The 18,909-nt window shown below is 41.0% G+C and overlaps 1 protein-coding gene and 1 long non-coding RNA gene across 2 annotated transcripts; one reads left to right on the forward strand and one right to left on the reverse strand.

Annotated features, from left to right (window-relative positions):
• Window positions 1–2,396: 2,396 nt before the first annotated feature.
• LOC134226639 (exostosin-3) lies at window positions 2,397–14,767 on the reverse strand. The gene is made up of 4 exons (XM_062707533.1): window positions 14,599–14,767; window positions 14,358–14,520; window positions 11,712–14,297; window positions 2,397–2,974 (listed from the first exon to the last, which is right to left on the reverse strand). Exons 2-4 carry the CDS (start codon window positions 14,502–14,504, stop codon window positions 2,870–2,872), a joined length of 2,838 nt encoding a protein of 945 aa, XP_062563517.1. The 5' UTR covers window positions 14,505–14,520; window positions 14,599–14,767; the 3' UTR covers window positions 2,397–2,869.
• A 317-nt stretch (window positions 14,768–15,084) lies between these two features.
• LOC134226240 (uncharacterized) lies at window positions 15,085–15,751 on the forward strand. The gene is made up of 3 exons (XR_009983431.1): window positions 15,085–15,126; window positions 15,185–15,319; window positions 15,380–15,751. It is a non-coding gene; the product is annotated as an uncharacterized LOC134226240 (long non-coding RNA).
• The last annotated feature ends 3,158 nt before the right edge of the window (window positions 15,752–18,909 follow it).

Below are 18,909 nucleotides of genomic sequence, written 5' to 3' on the forward strand. Positions count from 1 at the left end.
TTAATTCGCGGCTTATTTGGGTGGGATTTGTCTTTAATAGCTGCTTAAAGAATGTAAGAAGCCATTGCCAGTGGAAAACATGTGTTGCGATGGGTTTTCATTGGCTTGAATGAAACTCTTTTGATAGCAGTGTCTTACACACAGCTTCAAAGCTGGAATTTATTTCCAATTAGTAACTATAAAATATAATATAAAAGTAACTTACAATCTAGTTTCCAATTCAATTTGCAAGCCGCCGAATTCATCACAACTGCATTCTACATTTCCTCAGCATATTCAATTTACAGTGTTGCTAGTTTCACAAATACTATCAACTCATTTTAACACTCCCTCCCGTGAAACTAGTAACAAACAAACCTACTATGCATTCAAAATCTTTCTATTCACCATTCTGAAGAAAACATTGCGTCTATTAGTCCCTCCTGGATCGAAAACTAGTTTATCTTTTGAAAATTTCATAATTAAATTACTGTTGCTTCTTTCTTGCACCACTGCATTTAAACTGTTTCTTTCGAGCCAGAAAAAATCCGTCGCAACATTCTCCAAAGAAACTATCTCTGAAGTGGGAAAGACTCGCCATGGATGAGCTAAAACGAAAGCTTGCACTGCTTGAGGAGCAGAACAAAGCATGGCGGACGCAACAGGAAGAAATTGAGAAGAGAATCCGGCTGGAATACGAGTGCAAATTAAAACAATTGAATGAGGATTACGAGAGAGCGGCATTGGAAATCGATTTAAAATTTGGTGCACGTAGGGCAGCAATAATATCAAAATATTGCGGACAAAGGACCTGCGAAAAACCGGCGAACGAAGAAAAACAGCGAATTTTTTTCAGTGACAAAACAAAATCACTCCATGAATTCGATATCAAATTTTGTTTTGGTGCCGCAGATTCCCTCCAAACTGCTACTCATCAAACACAAACGTACATATCGCAAAAGAAAATTGAAATTAAACCGGTAGGTCAAGCGCTGCAAAGCCGTAGAGATGCAGCAACGATAACCGTGCGCCGTCCTGACCATCGAACGAGCTCGGATGAGTACATCAGTTCGTACACCGCCGCACAGAATAAGGGCAACAAAGAATTCGTTAACGCAGGAGCTAAGAACGAATTGGCGTACGATTCAAATCAAAGCTGTTTATTTTGGCGTATTGAAGGAAAATGTGAAAGAAATTGTAGATCGTTTTGGGAGAACAAAAACTTTTGATCCCGGCGGAACGGATAAGGGAATAGATTTCAAGTGAAGTTTAGAAATGCGCAGTAGACCCGTTTTGCTAGTTTCACGGGTGGGAGTGTTGAGTGAAGTTTGATATTTTGTGAAACTGGCAACACAGGTTATTAAATTAATGTACATACCTTCATACAGAGGCAAAAGGATTTAATTAGAATAGTTTAGAGCGGCGACGGAGACTGTGGCTCGTAGATTGAAGTGAAACTAGTTTGTAAGTTATTTCATATAAATAATAAGTTCAATAATAATTCATAATTGCATAATAAATTTCAGCTTTGGAGCTGTGTGAAATGGACACTGCTATCAAAACTGTTTCTTTCGAGCCAGAAAAAATCCGTCGCAACAACATGTGACAATATACCAAAAAATGAAGTAAATTTTATGGAGAAATTTTGATTTTGAATGTAATGGCTTCTGACGACTTTTCTCCCAAACTCTCGCAGCGCACTCTACCACTGCACGGAGAAACACGTTTACTCATTAATGGGTACTTTTTCTTTGCTATCTCTGTCTCTCTGCTGAAAAATTTACCCATTTTGGGAGAATAAGTGGATCTACTCATTTAAATGAGTAAATCCACTTATTCTTCCAAAATGGGTGAATTTTTCAGCAGAGAGAAAGAGATAGCAGAGAAAAAGTACCCATTAATGAGTAAACGATTTTTACCGGGTGGAACCTTCTCGAATTCGCCTATTCCCGGATTTTCAATTCGCGGCTTATTTGGGTGGGATTCGTCTTCAACAGCTGCTTAAGGACTGTGAGAAGCCATTGCCAGTGGAAAACATGTGACAATATACCAAAAAGTGATGAATTTTATGGAGAAAATTTGATTTTGAATGTAAATAATCGCTTTTGACGACTTTTCTTCCAAACTCTCGCAGCGCACTCTACCACTGGATCCTTCTCGAATTCGCCTATAGGCGGTTGAGTATTTATAATTAACATATTTAAAAATAAAATTGGGCATTCTTCAAAACATTTTTTACACACATAATGTGTTAGGTGGCAGTCAAATGAATGAGTTGGTGGAGTAGTCGTTTGACTATGTCATTCTATGTTTTGAATAATCATGCGATGTTTGTCAAAATTCGGACTGAAGTTGCTTCATGAAGATGAATATTTCTGGTTTTAGATAGGTAGGTAGTTAAATAAAAACAAACACTATTTACGCTATAATGGTTTAAAAATGACTCCGCATTATTATTTATTTAACGATAAAACCTAGATTTAAAATTAATCTAAAATGTGGCACTGGAAGCTTAAATTCAGATATGAGAACTTTTGTATACACAATATAAGCAATAAATTAGAGTGCAAACAACCAAATACAATGCTAAAATAAACAATATGACACTATTTATATTACCGTATAAAATAACTGCCGTTTGAAAGTTTTCTACTGCATATCTACGAGTCTACGATTTGCTGTAAGTGGAATTCTGTCCGTGTATAGCTCTATGATTTTCTTTTGGTATAACTTTTAAAATGTGCTTGCTGCAATAACGGTGATAAAGGGGTCAGCATATTTTAGATGCAATTCAGAAGTGTGCTGATTTCTCTACATAGCCGCAGGGGTTGGTTGTGATGACCGGTTTTTCTTACTGCAGAAAGATCACTATTGTTTTTTTTTGTTTCTTTTATATAAATTTAAAGCACTTTTGCTTGTCGTGGGGTATTCGGGTTTTGAACAGGATGGAATCAGCTCTGTACTGCGTGTTGAGTAGTGGCGTGTATCCGAATACCTGTGGATTAATAAGGATAAATAACAAATTTTACATAATGAATGGTGATTCTACAGTGTTTTATATATGAACTAAGGACTGTTCAGTTGATTGAGAGGACACTTTTACATGACGATATAAAACAGACAGATTGGTCAATTTTGAAAGAATTTGTTTTATCGTATACTAGTTGACCCGGCAGACGTTGACCTGCATAGTAGACGAAAATGCGCGTCGTAGACTGCCCATGCTAAATTTCCATAAAAATCTTAATTTTAGTTTTTTCAGGATTTACTCAACCTTACTCGTGATTTTCTCATGAGGAAATATCATAATAAACCGGAAAATGATAACCAACATACCTGCTGAAGGAATCAAGAAAATCCATCCAGCCGTTTTCGAGTTATGCGGATACGAACACAGACCATTTCATTTTTATTATATAGAAGATTATAATACACTGTCAATCAACTGTATTTTTTGAAAAGAGGTAAAACAGTTTAAATCCGACAAAATGGCGCCTATTGTCAAAGCTTAGAAATTGTGTTAGAATTGATTTGTTGATAATTGGATTTCATGTCTAGAAGGTCAGATAATATATTCAACGAAACAAAACAGATTTCTAAAAAGATTGATGGTAACATCTACAATACAACGTGTCCTCTTTATAAACTGAACAGTCCTTACCAAAATATCGTGTATGATATGAATGAATAGGGGTCGCACACTTATTACGTAATCCCCTCAAGTAAGATTTTTTCCAAACAATTATTTACAGTCGCGATTCGCTGGTTGGGCCACAACCTCGACCCAACTAACGAATTCGGGTTTTAGTTGAGTCAACTGACAGGCATTTGAACACGTGTATTTCGACTTGAACATCACAAATGATGTCCATCATGCAGTGACGCCCATTCACGTTTTCCGTGTTAACATTGAATTTTGACGTAAGGTTACTTTTTAGTTGGGTCATGACCCAACCAGCAGCCAGGGGACAGCAGGGACTATGTCCAAGGGCTTGACGATCCCTCCCCAGGCCATCTGCGATTTGTGGGACCTGTTAAACCTCTATAAAAATCTGCATGTATCCGCAATTAGGCTCCGCCAAAGCGACCGTGTGCCACTCAAAGCGCACAAGCCCAAGCCTTGGTGTTAGGTGGGACGCTAAACAGCCCTGACACGACGGCCCTCCGACGAGACAGGAGGTTTGCGCAGGCCCAATAAGCCGCCTTTAAAAACAACCATTACGAACGACATAGAAGATAATACGACTCGATACAATCGGCCTCGACCTAGGCGACGAATAAAGGATCACGATTGGAAGCTTGGAACATGGAACTGCAAGTCGCTAGGCTTCGCCGGTTGCGACAGGACAATCTACGATAATTACATCCCCGCAACTTCGACGTCGTAGCGCTTCAGGAAATCTGCTGGACAGGACAGAAAGTGTGGAAAAGCAGGCATCGAGCGGCTACCTTCTACCAAAGCTGTGGCACCACCAACGAGCTGGGAACCGGCTTCATGGTGCTGGGAAAGATGCGCCAACTAGTAATTGGGTGGCAGCCAATAAACGCAAGGATGTGTAAGCTGACGATAAAAGGCCACACGAAGAAAGACCCGACGACGAGAAAGAAGCGTTCTATGCATAGCTGGAGCAGACATACGATGGATGCTCAGGCTCACTGCGGACGTCAAAACCGTCATCGGTGACATGAACGCTCAGGTAGGAAGGGAGGAAATGTATAGACCGGTCATCGGACCGGATAGTCTGTGTACCGTATCGACTATCGAACGACAACGGCCAACGATGCATTAACTTTGCAGCCTCCCGCGGAATGGTAGGCCGAAGCACTTTCTTCCCCCGCAAGAATATCCACAAGGCCACATGGAAATCACCTAATCAAGTAACGGAAAACCAAATCGACCACGTTCTAATCGACGGTAAATTCTTCTACGACATCACGAACGTACGCTCTTACCGCAGTGCGAATATTGAATCAGACTACTACCTCGTTGCAGTATGTCTGCGCTCAAAACTCTCGACGGTGTACAACACGCGTCGGAGTCGTCCGCCGCGGCTAAATATTGGGCGGCTACAAGAAGGTAGACTAGCCCAAGAATACGCGCAGCAGCTGGAAGTGGTACTCCCAACGGAAGAGCAGCTAGGCGCAGCATCTCTTGAAGATGGCTGGAGAGATATTCGATCCGCCATTGAGTTCTCCAAGCGTTTTTCGCACACTAACGTCACTGTATAAGATATATAAAATAAAAGTGGGTGGTAATCTCGTTGCGGCAAAAATATAACGAATATTTTTGGAGGAAGACAGCACACATTGACAGGAATACAGCGAAGTCACGCACACTTTTATTCATTTGGGTAAGTCAATTGGAAGTACCGCAACCGCTGCACTAGGCACGGTGGCTCCAGATCAGAGAAACGACTGGTATGACGGCGAATGTGAGCAGTTAGTTGAGGAGAAGAATGCAGCATGGGCGAGATTGCTGCAACACCGCACGAGGGCCAACAAGGCACGATACAAACGGGCGCGGAACAGACAAAACTCGATTTTCTGGAGGAAAAAGCGCCAGTATGAAGATCGAGACCGTGGAGAGACGGAGGAACTGTACCGCGCTAATAACGCACGAAAGTTCTATGAGAAGTTGAACCGTTCACGTAAGGGCCACGTGCCACAGCCCGATATGTGTAAGGACATAAACGGGAACCTTCTTATAAACGAGCGTGAGGTGATCCAAAGGTGGCGACAGCACTACGAAGAGCACCTGAATGGCGATATGGCAGACAACGGCGGTATGGTAATGAACCTAGGAGCATGCGCCCAGGACATGTGACTTCCGGCTCCGAATCTCCAGGAAATCCAGAAGATCGGCCGGCTGAAAAACAACAAAGCCCCTGGAGTTGATCAACTACCAGGAGAGCTGTTTAAACACGGTGGTGAGGCACTGGCTAGAGCGCTGCACTGGTTTATTACCAATGTTTGGGAGGATGAGGTTCTACCGCAGGAGTTGATGGAAGGTGTCGTGTGTCCCATCTACAAAAAGGGCGATAAGCTGGATTGTAGCAACTACCGCGCGATCACATTGCTGAACGCCGCCTACAAGGATCTCTCCCAAATGTTATGCCGCCGACTAACACCAATTGCAAGAGAGTTTGTGGGGCAGTACCAGACGGGATTTATGGGTGAACGTTCTACCACAGACCAGGTGTTCGCCGTACGTCAGGTATTGCAGAAATGCCGCGAATACAATGTGCCCACACATCATCTATTTATCGACTTCAAAGCCGCATATGATACAATCAATCGGGAACAGCTATGGCATCTAATGCACGAAAACGGATTTCCGGATAAACTGATACGGTTGATCAAGGCGACGATGGATAGGATGATGTGCGTAGTTCGAGTTTCAAGGGCATTCTCGAGTTCCTTCGAAACGCGCAGAGGGTTACGGCAAGGTGATGGTCTTTCGTGTCTGCTATTCAACATCGCTTTGAAGGGAGTAATACGAAGGGCAGGGATTGACACGAGTGGTACGATTTTCACGAAGTTCGTCCAGTTTTTTGGTTTTGCCGACGACATTGATATCATGGCACGTAACTTTGAGACGATGGAGGAAGCCTACATCAGACTGAAAAGCGAAGCTAAACGGATTGGACTAGTCATCAACACGTCGATGATGAAGTACATAATAGGAAGATGCTCAAGAGAGGTTAATGTAAGCCACCCACCACGAGGTTCTACCGGTGGTGACTTAATCGAGGTGTTTGAAGAATTCGTGCACTTGGGCTCACTGGTGACCGCCAATAACGATACCAGCAGAGAAATTCGGAGACGCATCATGGCAGGAAATCGTTCGTACTTTGGACTCCGCAAAACGCTCCGATCGAATAGAGTTCGCCGCCGTAAAGTGACTATCTACAAAAAAAGAAAGTGCTGCGTACCATCTATGGTGGGGTGCAGATGGCGGACGGTACGTGGAGGAGGCGAATGAACCACGAGTTGCATCAGCTGTTAAGAGAACCATCCATCGTTCACACCGCGAAAATCGGAATACTGCGGTGGGCCCGGCACGTAGCCAGATTGTCGGACAGTAATCTGGTGAAAATAATTCTCGACAACAAGGGGAACAAGAAGGCGAGGTGCATAGCGCGCAAGGTGGATCGATCAGGTGGATGACGATTTGCGGACCCTCCGCAAACTGCGTGGTTGGACCGAGCTGAATGGAGAAGACTTTTATGAATTGTACAGGCCACTCCGGCCTTAGTCTGGTAATAATAATAATAATGTGCTGTGCTGTGCTTGTGCTAAGTGTTCTGTTTAGCCGTTTGGCTTCTATTTCGCAGCAATTAAAACTCGCACCCAAGCGGGCGAATTTCCTCCACGGACGACAGCCTTCCCAGCAACCGTCAACCCGCTGGAAGGCGGACGACCCAAGTAACCATGGAGCTATATATGCTTGCAAATAATACAGCCATTAAAGTTGACTTAAAGTGGAAAAAGGCCCTTTTACGATTGAAATAATGCTTCATTACTTTGACATGTTGAAATAAAACATAAGTAATGCATTTCTGCATTCGTAACGCTGAACTAGTGTATAGTTGCTTGACAGGCGATGGATAAATGCATCTTTACATCGGTAAAACTGATCTAATGCAGTTAGCATTTAACATGCTGATCTGTGATTGATTACATGCATTAATTAATGCTTGGTGGTTACTTGGGGATCCACCAACATATCGTCCGGGCGAGGCCCAGGGTCCTCCACTTGGAGAGGGTCCGTATTGCGAGAACAGAGAAAACTTCTAATTTTGCGGAGCAAAGAAGAAGAAGAAGACTGAGTGTCGGAAACTTCAAATGACATGCACTGTGCGAAAAGTTTTCATATTCCTTGATATCAAGAATATTCGAGAAATCTTAAAAGTTTCAAAATCGCATAAATACGTTCCGAAATGCCTTAAAAGTACCATAAAACTTATTTAAAATACATAGCGGCATGAACCACTCGTTTAAAGTTACATATTTTCTTTGATTTCAATAATCAACATTCACACCGAAAAAATCAACCAACATTATTTTCCGTGCATCAAGTGATTTGACGTTTGCGGAACAACTTTCCGACGGTCGACCGTCGGACCCTCGTTCGAAACGACTGGGCCGGTAAGCCTCCAAAATCCGGTTAGTCCATCCAGCTGATAAAGTCTTTTTTTGTCGAGTGGGGCATCCGCTGAGGACGCTTCGGAGTTGTTTTTTTGTCCGGTCAAAAGACTGAAGGGATGCGCTTTTAAAGCCATTCACAAGATTTGGTGACCGTGAAAGGGTGAAAGCGTGCGTGACGAATTGTCGCCGCTAGAACTTTTTGTCACCAGAAGCGCAGACTAGCCCACCGATGCGCTACTAGAAAGTGACGTCACGTCAAGAACACGTCAACAACATATGAGCACAAGATAGTCAGGAAGAGAAATCGCACACAAGACAGGGACAGAGCAGAGAGGACGAACACAAAATGAAAACGTAATTATCAATAACACCGTAAAACCAAATACATGTAAACAAAAATCGAATATGTCTCTCTTATAATAAATGTAGTTCTGTCCCAATCCCCTGCTGTTTGATTGATTGGACTCACCCTAAGGAAAGTCTCGTCCGGGCAATTCTAGATTGCTTTGAGAATAGGTCGTATGTGCAAAAGAGAGGCTCTCTTTGTTTACGCTCTCTTTTGCTTGTACATAAGCTAGTTTTGCATATTTTGCCACATTTCCACTTCAGAACGCTAGAGAAAGCTAAAATCTTCTGATGTCTGCCAAGAAATCTGAAGTAAACTTTATTATAGATCTGTAATAATCTAAAGAAAATGGAGGCAAAGAGAGACTCTCTTTTGCACATACGACCTATTCTCAAAGCACTCTAGAATTAATCAGTGGAGTGGCGCTTGAGCCACGTGTTTAAGGGCGGATCGGCCCTACTATCTACACCCTCCCCTCAAACCGATTGTTTTTACGATTTCAACGGATCGATTGATAATTTTAAGTCATCGGTTTGAAAGTGCTTTATGTCGGTTTAAGAATGGTGTGCACAAAATGGTTTTCCATTCTTTCCCCGCCATCCAAATTACCACGATTATGTTAAGATCAATATTTTGAAAAGGCATTTCCGTAGTCACCCCGTTGTTGCAAGTCACCCCGTTTGACGGTACACAATTGTCTACAAGACAGTGCAGTCGCGTGCTCGAAGCAGACGGTAGTAACACACAATTGAAGGTATATTTGCATCTAATGTATTATTTTAATATAAGCAATGCAAATTATTCATATATTTGTATTGATAGGTTATAGGATCATCTATTGCTGAGGTACGGATCAAGGAACGATATTTGGTAGCAAATTTTTTTGCTGTTGTGAATGGTGGTCAGCAATGCCTTTTCTATCTAATATATCTTCTATATATAAAAATGAGTTAGCATTTCCTTTGAGGCATTATAACTTAACTCTGTGTTTATATATATCTTCTTTATCTTCTTCAAGGTTTCTAAGCCAGGTTACCATTTTTGCATTCGTACATCATGAGGCTAGCACGATGATACTTTTATGCCCAGGGAAGTCGAGACAATTTCCAATCCGAAAATTGCCTACACCGGCACCCGGAATCGAACCCAGCCACCCTCAGCATGGTCTTGCTTTGTAGCCGCGCGCCTTACCGCACGGCTAAGGAAGGCCCCATACATATATACAAAGAGCGAATCAATTTGGCGGGAAAAGTTGGAAAATTACCAAAATGCAACGGTTTGATGAGTTCTGAAGAAAGCTCGAACTGAAAACGATCTAGAATTCGACGCTGCAATCAACTGAATGATTGACAGATCGAAAATGAAACCCGAGTGAGCTCGGGTAGATTTGACTAGTCTATCTATCTATCTTCTATATATAAAAATGAGTTTACATTCCCTTTGAGGCAATATAACTCATAAACGGATGTACCGATTTGCAAAATTTTCTCACTAATCGATTCGTCTTGAGGTCAGCTGTAAGGGCAGTAGGGGCAATATGAACATACGGGGCAATATGAGCCACCCTCATTTTGAGCTTATTGACAAGTTTTATCATGTAAAAGTTATATGATCCTTAAGAGGATGCTCCACATATGCCTCAACGTGAAAACCGCATTAAAATTCAATTCCAATATGAAAATACACTTGAAAATGTAAATTTTCACTGCATAGCCAAAATTATTATAAGATTTGATGTTTATAAATAATCACGGATACAAATTTCATGCATTTGAATCAAAAATATTCATGTTTGTTTGCAAACAGATAACAATGTTTGAATCAAACATATTTAATTTATTGTCAGATTTTCTGGATATGATATTGTCTGTTTCCTTGGTAACAAAACGCGCCGACCATTTTTTAGGCACTATCAAAATCGTCGCCAACATCTTTATTCTTAAATTATGTTAGTTTTATTAGAAAATAATGTCAATCTGCATTAAAAACAGGGCTCAATTTTGGGAAATAATGTGATTATTGAGTATATAAAATTTTGTTCACAGTTGATTTGACAGATCTTATGGCCATTTCTGCTGGCGACGATTTTGTCGTCAATTTGTTTTGCGACGATTTCAAATCGTCGCGGCCGATAAGGTTTACACTGATAATACACTGCGCGGCGTTTGTAATGTTCCCAAATGGGTACTTGCACAAAACTTCACGCGGCGAATGACTGTCGAAAGGTACGGCCGCGCTAAACGATACACCGCAATGCTATTCACCCATAAGAATCAAGTAAACGGGGTGCGAAAAGCGCGGCGGTACCTTTCCCGAAGGTAGGGAAATATTATTAGCGGCCGAACCAAAACAATAATATGTATGTTTGCTTTAAACAATCCGCTGATTGAAACAATAGGAAATGTATATTTGATTCAAACATAATTTACGTTTGTTTTGATTGCGACAATATGTTTGTTCATAACCATATTTATGTTTGATGCCAGAACAAAATGAAATTTTATTAGATTTTACCTAGAATATGTTTGAGTCTACCGTAAAATTTTCTGCGTGAAGGTTTTGACACAAAACTGATTAAAATACAGGTCAAAAATACACCACAATCAAAAGATATATTAAAATTGAATATTGTGCACACATGTTTGTATTGATACAAATCTAAATTTATCGTAAAACTTTTTTTTCAAAACCAGTATTTATGGGGCAATATGGGCATACCTGCACAGAGCAAGATATCAGGCCCAGTGGCGTAGCCACGGGGGTGGTTTTGGACATAACCCGAACCCATAACTCCAACAATTGCTCCAGCGAGACATCATTGAAGTTAAGGCGGGACCGACTCAGTGGGTGGCTCCATTGGTAGTAGTGGGAAAAGCAAACGGCGAACCGAGGCTATGCTTGGATTTACGAAGAGTGAATGAAGCTGTTCTACGTGAACGATATCCAATGCCTGGAAAGTACATTGCATGCCACTAAAACCGCTAAATCACGAGAGGAATTTAGAACGTTATACAGATACTACAACAGTCATAAGAACTTAGGGCCGATGCCCACGTAACGTTTTATCAAGTTATTTTTTTACGATTTATTAACTAACAAGTTATTTATTCATTATGATTAAAGTAAGAGTTTGGTAATCATGGCATGCTTGTGAATCCTGAATCGTAAACTGACTCCCACACCACTCAATCATAATACATAAATCATAGACTAGAAATGTAATTAAAATTCGACTTACCTTCGTAAAGAAGTTGATACACTTATGTCTTTCTTGAAAGTGAGTATCATCTTCACTCAGCGAAACCGGACAACCCGGGCAGCGGAACGTCCACCGAGACGTAACCTTCACCGGTGGTTTCCGTGTCACGTGTGACACCAAGAAATTCATAGCAATATCCTCACAATTCATGTACTCATCCACTTTGTCTCGGATTGCTTGCGGAAGCGTATACGTATATAAATATGTGTAATACTTATGAATGAATGCGGCTCCTGTTAGCACCATGCTCAGTTCGCAGCTATAGTTGGAATTATAATTCCACGCATCCAGTGTGTTTGTGTCCCATGCATGGAATCGCCCAGGGAATCCAACAACGCGATCGCGATGCTCGCGCCATACGCGAAAACCGAACAGAATCTCATCATGCCTCAAATGGGCGTCATCATCAACGGAAAGAACGGCTTCCGTTTCTATGGCATCATAAGGAAGAAATCGGTTATTTAAGGAATTTCTCAAAGCCCGAACGACATGAACCGGTACTCCAATATCTGGCCACCGAAGATCTTCTAAAGGTGGTTTGGGAGAATTCCATACAACTATCACCTTGTGCAGGTAAGGTAAGCCATAGAGACGACTGAGCGAATCCATCAATACCTGTTCTCGCTCGTAGGTAAGTATCACGATAGTAAACTGTTCTCGAGGATGGTTCCCACCGAGGGATTCTCCGAATTCTTTTCCAGCACCTCCAGCTCCTTTCCCTATTGGACGAAATCCCATGTGAGATCCTATGAATTTAGCATCAGATGGTAATACAGGATCGAAAGGTAGTTGAGGATACAATGCGAATGGGTCTGCCCAATCGTTCCAAGCTTCTCGGGACTGTATTAGATGAGCGGTATAATTGCGTCGGAAGGCTGGACTGGGGTATGGCGGCTCAATAGGCCCGAGAGATTCTTCCGGTTCGGTGTCCAGCACTGGATCGGATTTAAGTGGAATAAACGTCGAATTGAATACACTATGTGCCATAACTGGCGATACGGGTTTAGGTGGGATACCAAGACGGTCTCTTAAACTAGCTATAATGCTATCGACAGTTGCCTGCACAGAGCTGAGATATCTCTCCCAAATAAGACGCCCTTGTCGGCGCATCATTAACAGATCTGCATCAGAAATCGCACGGAGTAAAAAGTGAAGCTCAGTTATTCGAGCTTTCGGTAACGATATAGCAGCTCTTCGCCATTCTATCGTTTCGGAATAAGGTAATTCCATTTGATCTCCTCCAAGAATAACTGGAATAGCTCCGGCACGCAAAGCTTCGTATAACCGCGCCTGGAATAACGTTGAACTGATGCTGTTACCTCCAGGCGCTAGAAGTAAAGTGAAGGTAGCCTCCTTCAGCACCGATTTTCTAGAATTATCAGTTCCACAAAGCGACCAGTCACGTATTGTAGAAGGATTTCGTTGCTCCGTTGCTGGAATGCACTCAAATTGCAAAAGAAATCTGTCCTGTGTGTGTCCCAAAGACATCTCTTTCAGATGCTCAATGATGAAATCATCAACAGTTTCGGCTTCATCATCAACGTGATTCAAATTCGATTGATTCTGCACATTCATTTCACCTTGAAAGCTCAAGAGAAATTTCCTTCTTGCAGGCAACATAGAACTGCATTCCTGCCACACATCACCTCCCGGTGGCCCAAGAATTGGAGGAACTATCAAATCAAAACCTTTTCTGTATTGTCCTTCTTCGTAACTTGATTGTACCAACATTGCCCGACCCGTATCAGAGTTCCGGAATACATTGCCAGTTCCAATACTCAAGTCACGTCGAGCAAAGTTTAACAGAATGTGATTCCGTCCATCTCCTCCCCAAAATGGTAGATGATACAATTTTGTCATGTTAAGACTGGAACCACCGGAATGCTTTCCATTCTCTATGTTCGTAATTCCGTAGCGATTATTTCGAACCGTTTCTTGTTCTGGTAATGCCTCACCAACTAATACTAGGAAAACACAAGCTCTGTTCGGATCATCGGTCAAGTGTGCATTATATCCGAGTGTTTGCTTGATAGTCGTTTTCAAAAAACCGTCTATATCGTATCCCACGTTAGCTGCCGAGTGTACATCCGGATCGTACAAATACACTGGGAATCCTGAAGTTAAACTGCAGCGAGAATGATCGAAACAGGTACTCATCTTACATTCCCGCGCCAGTGCTCGCGATAAGGGTCGATTCTGCTCCGGAGTAGAAATTGAGAATAGTGCTTTTGGTAGAGCCAGTTCAGGTGTATTGCGAAGCACTGCTTCACGTTGTGCTACTTGGGCTTGTTCAACCGAGATTTTCAACCGCTCTAATTCAGTTTGCTGTCGAGACAACTCTTGCTTCAACTCATCTATTTTTTGATTATAAAGCCCAATGTCGGACTGCAACTTTTGTCGCCGTGCCTCTAAATCACGCAACTCTAATGATACGGTTCCTTTTATCCGTAACATCTCGTCTATCCGCAATTTCAAGTCCGCTGCCTTGAGCGGACTTACCTCGTCAAATGCCTCCAACTGAGATCTCGATCGATGAATGTCATTGCTCGGAACATTGGACTCATCCTAAAAAATAGTAAATAAAAAATCAGGACTATTTACCAAACACAATATAAATATACTTACGTTTAACAGAAGATAGTAAAATACAAAAGTTGCAAATAGAAGACATGCTGCAATCACTATTCCAATGCGGTATAGTTTCATGTGCCTTAACCAATAACAGGAACCTCCCGATGCGGAGCTTGGACCTACTAGCGCTTCGTAAGTCATTTCCCACTGTTTCTGTCTATGAATAATAAACAACGGATCCAACGCATTCCTATCGGAATCCTGCAGTCGAAATGTAAAACTGAATTCCACAAACCTAATTATCCGAGCTTGCTTTGACAATCATTAGGTTCTAGGTAATGAAGTGAAAATATAAAAAAATATTCGCCGGAAATATTTGCTAATTAATTCGCGGATTTCTAAATTATTATTAATTTGTTAGTAAAAATCTTGCTCTTTGTTTACATTGATCCAACTTTAGGGTTACACTGAGAAACCAAACTATCCAAAATCGAGTGTGAAAGTATTCAAAATTGAGTATTTTACTAACACTGTCTTTTTGGATTGTTTGTTATTTACATTGTTGAGTAATTATTACTTAAATTACACTGTAAACTCGACAATACTCTTTAAAGAGTAAAAATCACCCCTTTTTTGACGATATATGGAACTGTCAAAATAATGGGTGATTATTTATTTTACATAATGAATATTTTATACCCATTTTCAAGATCCTCGCTGATACTCTTTAATGAGTGAAAAACAAAATATACTTCCACACGCACAGTTCCCCGTCGTGAATGGTAAAGCTAATTCAGGAGCTGGAGGAGCCTTCATGAAAATGGTAAGATTAATGCTAAATACGCAGAACGATTCCGTTTAAATCTCACCTTTCATTCCAGAACAGAATACCATCAGAAGCCTCGGACTACGGCAAATAATTAATGCAGTTCAACACGAAGGGATGCGAGGTTATGCTGCTACACTTCAGCCATTTGAACTCATCCGACATCACAGAGAAGTCGGACTTTGCGAAGGTAATTACGATGTGCCCCAGAATCTAACCCACCTCCACTAAATAACCTATTTTGCCGCAGGCCCCAAAACATTCCAGCGAGGATATCGTATTTACGAAGAATGTACTCGATAAGTGTTCCTGGCCTCGTTCCTGTCCCTGTTCCTGACAATCGGGAACACACAGTCAGAGACGATTGGCATAAATGTAGAAAGCCGTCGTTTTCGGGAACGGTTTCAGGAGCAGCTGCTGTGTCTATTGTGTCCCTGCATTGTCCACTTGTTTCCCGGCATCCGTCCGACGGATTGCTTATACCATGGGATGTGATCCGGTAAAGCAGAGAGGCGAGCAAAACACAAGTTGCAGTTATTTCCCTTCATAAAATCAGCAAAAATAACATGATGTGTATCTTTTATTGTATATGATAATTAAATAAAGAATCATTCCATAAATACATGCCTCGCAATTCCTTTATTTTTCCATGAATATCCCTAATTTAATCATGTTTTTTTTAAATCGATTAAGAGTAAAAAATACCCATTTTCGCGAAAATATTTCTTCCGGTATTGTGTAAAAAGTACCCCTGAATTTGACGTATAGGCCTTTTACTCATTAATGAGTAAACGCTGTTTACTCTTTTAATGAGTTGAACTATTTAACTTCATAATGGGTACTTTTTTACTCATTAAAGAGTACTTTGCTGGCACAGTGTAGGGGTTATCTGCAAAAACTCACCTTGAGTTGCTGCTTTCCATTAAAGTACCCAAAGCGAAGTGTTGACCTTTCACTTCAGTTTGGCTGAAAAAACACTTTGCAAATCAATCAGTCAGGAAGCATGTTCCGCTTCCGCAGAGTGTTTGCTGGAAAATATTTAGTTATCTGGAATTAAATACGTAACGCCTTCGGGAAAACCAACCAATTTCACGGGTAAGTAGTACCAGAAAACATATAAAATATCAATTTTTTAAGAATATTGCATTTTCAGCGGAAGTTTGGCACGAAGACGAGTTGAGAGAGCAACTTGTAGTATAATAGATTGAAATGTTGTAAGTAATGGAATATTGTAAAATTATATTCGGAATGATTTCATGAAAATGACAAAAATATGTAAAATAATCGATTATAAAACACGGTATCCCCCAGTATTGAGTAACAGAAGCGCCCAATGTCGCAAATGTCAAAAAAAATTGGAGGGGAAATCCAACTCGACGCTGACTATAAATACTGCACACATGTGATGGTTTGGATCAGTTTTTCGACGGATGCAGAGACGGACAGCAGCAGCAGCAGCAGAGCAGCGATCAGGAACACTCGGTGGCATCCGAGTAGGAGATCGGTTCCGATGGATGAGCAAGCGGGTGGCACCGCCCTCTGTCCATCGGCGCCTCGATCGAGTGCAGCAGCTGGAGGCCATACTCATGGCAGATGCAGTCCCGGCGTCATCACACGGAATGTCTCGCTCCGACGATGAGTAAGCGGGTGGCGCCGCCCTCTATTCGTCGGAGCGTTGACTTGGCTCGGCGAAACGAATGACCTACGGTCACGACAATGGCCATGTCGGTAGGAGAAATGTAAGTATGCATCGATGAATAGCAAGCTGGTAAGATAACGGACTGCCTTGCTATAATTTGACAAAAATAACAGATAGCAAGCTGGCGGAAATGGACTGCTTTGCTAATTTTACAAAATACCAGCAATCTGCAAGACTGATTAGCTGAAGATTACCAATCTGGCGAGAAAGGACAGATTTGCTTATTAGAATGGAATAGTAACAGCAAGCTGGCGAGAGAAGTCTGCTTTGCTAACACAAGTGAAAAAATATATCTGGCGAGGTTAAGGACAGATACTGATCATGAACTAAGTTGCAATCTGGCGTGGAAAGGACAGGTTTGCATATTAGAATGAAAAAGAAACAGCAAGCTGGCGAGAAAGGACTGCTTTGCTAAAACGAAAAAAAAAACCTGGCGAGCTTAAGGACAGATTCTGAGTCTGGAAAAATCTAACGAAGATGGCAATTCTGAAAACAGCGGCTAGAACTTGTAATTGGTGTTTTGATACTTTTTATGATTTAGTTGCTCGACGGATATTATGAGTTTGGAAAAATCAACTCTAGATGGCATTTCTGAAATCAGCGGCTAATATTTGATGAAAGTTAGAACTTGTAATTGATGTTTTTGAATATTTTCTGATTTTGTTACTTGACGGACGTTATGAGTCTGGAAAACTCAATCCAAGATGGCATTTCTGAAATCAGCGGCTAATATTTGATGAAAGTTAGAACTTGTAATTGGTGTTTTTGAATATTTTCTGATTTTGTTGCTTGACGGACGTTGTGAGTCTAGAAAACTCAACCCAAGATGGCATTTCTGAGAACAACGGCTAATATTTGATGAAAGTTAGAACTTGTAATTGGTGTTTTTGAACATTTTCTGATTTTGTTGCTTGACGGACGTTATGAGTCTGGAAAACTCAACCCAAGATGGCGTTTCTGAAATCAGCGGCTAATATTTGATGAAAGTTAGAACTTGTAATTGGTGTTTTTGAATATTTTCTGATTTTGTTGCTTGACGGACGTTATGAGTCTGGAAAACTCAACCCAAGATGGCATTTCTGAGAACAGCGGCTAATATTTGATGAAAGTTAGAAATTGTAATTGATGTTTTTGAATATTTTCTGATTTTGTTGCTTGACGGACGTTATGAGTCTGGAAAACTCAACCCAAGATGGCATTTCTGAGAACAACGGCTAATATTTGATGAAAGTTAGAACTTGTAATTGGTGTTTTTGAACAATTTCTGATTTTGTTGCTTGACGGACGTTATGAGTCTGGAAAACTCAACCCAAGATGGCATTTCTGAGAACAACGGCTAATATTTGATGAAAGTTAGAAATTGTAATTGGTGTTTTTGAATATTTTCTGATTTTGTTGCTTGACGGACGTTATGAGTCTGGAAAACTCAACCCAAGATGGCATTTCTGAGAACAGCGGCTAATATTTAATGAAAGTTAGAAATTGTAATTGATGTTTTTGAATATTTTCTGATTTTGTTGCTTGACGGATGTTATGAGTCTGGAAAACTCAACCCAAGATGGCATTTCTGAAATCAGCGGCTAATATTTGATGAAAGTTAGAACTTTTATTTGGTGTTTTTGAATATTTTCTGATTTTGTTGCTTGACGGACGTTATGAGTCTGGAAAACTCAATCCAAGACGGCATTTCTGAAATCAGCGGCTAATATTTGATGAAAGTTAAAACTTGTAATTGGTGTTTTTGAATATTTTCTGATTTTGTTGCTTGACGGACGTTATGAGTCTGGAAATCTCAACCCAAGATGGCATTTCTGAGAACAACGGCTAATATTTGATGAAAGTTAGAACTTGTAATTGGTGTTTTTGAACATTTTCTGATTTTGTTGCTTGACGGACGTTATGAGTCTGGAAAACTCAATCCAAGACGGCATTTCTGAAATCAGCGGCTAATATTTGATGGTAGTTAGAACTTGTAATTGGTGTTTTTGAATATTTTCTGATTTTGTTGCTTGACGGACGTTATGAGTCTGGAAATCTCAACCCAAGATGGCATTTCTGAGAACAACGGCTAATATTTGATG

This window comes from Armigeres subalbatus, chromosome 3 (assembly GCF_024139115.2).
Source record: "Armigeres subalbatus isolate Guangzhou_Male chromosome 3, GZ_Asu_2, whole genome shotgun sequence".
In the NCBI taxonomy this organism is placed as follows: domain Eukaryota; kingdom Metazoa; phylum Arthropoda; class Insecta; order Diptera; family Culicidae; genus Armigeres; species Armigeres subalbatus.

Bases quoted from the DNA above. Each gene is read 5' to 3' on its own strand.
- LOC134226639 (XM_062707533.1), bottom strand. From the start codon at position 14,504: ATGACTTACGAAGCGCTAGTAGGTCCAAGCTCCGCATCGGGAGGTTCC. The intron at 14,298-14,357 runs GTAAGTATATTT...ACTATTTTTTAG, and splicing joins TTTACTATCTTCTGTTAAAC to GATGAGTCCAATGTTCCGAG. The intron at 2,975-11,711 runs GTAAGTCGAATT...ATTAATCCACAG, and splicing joins GTATCAACTTCTTTACGAAG to GTATTCGGATACACGCCACT.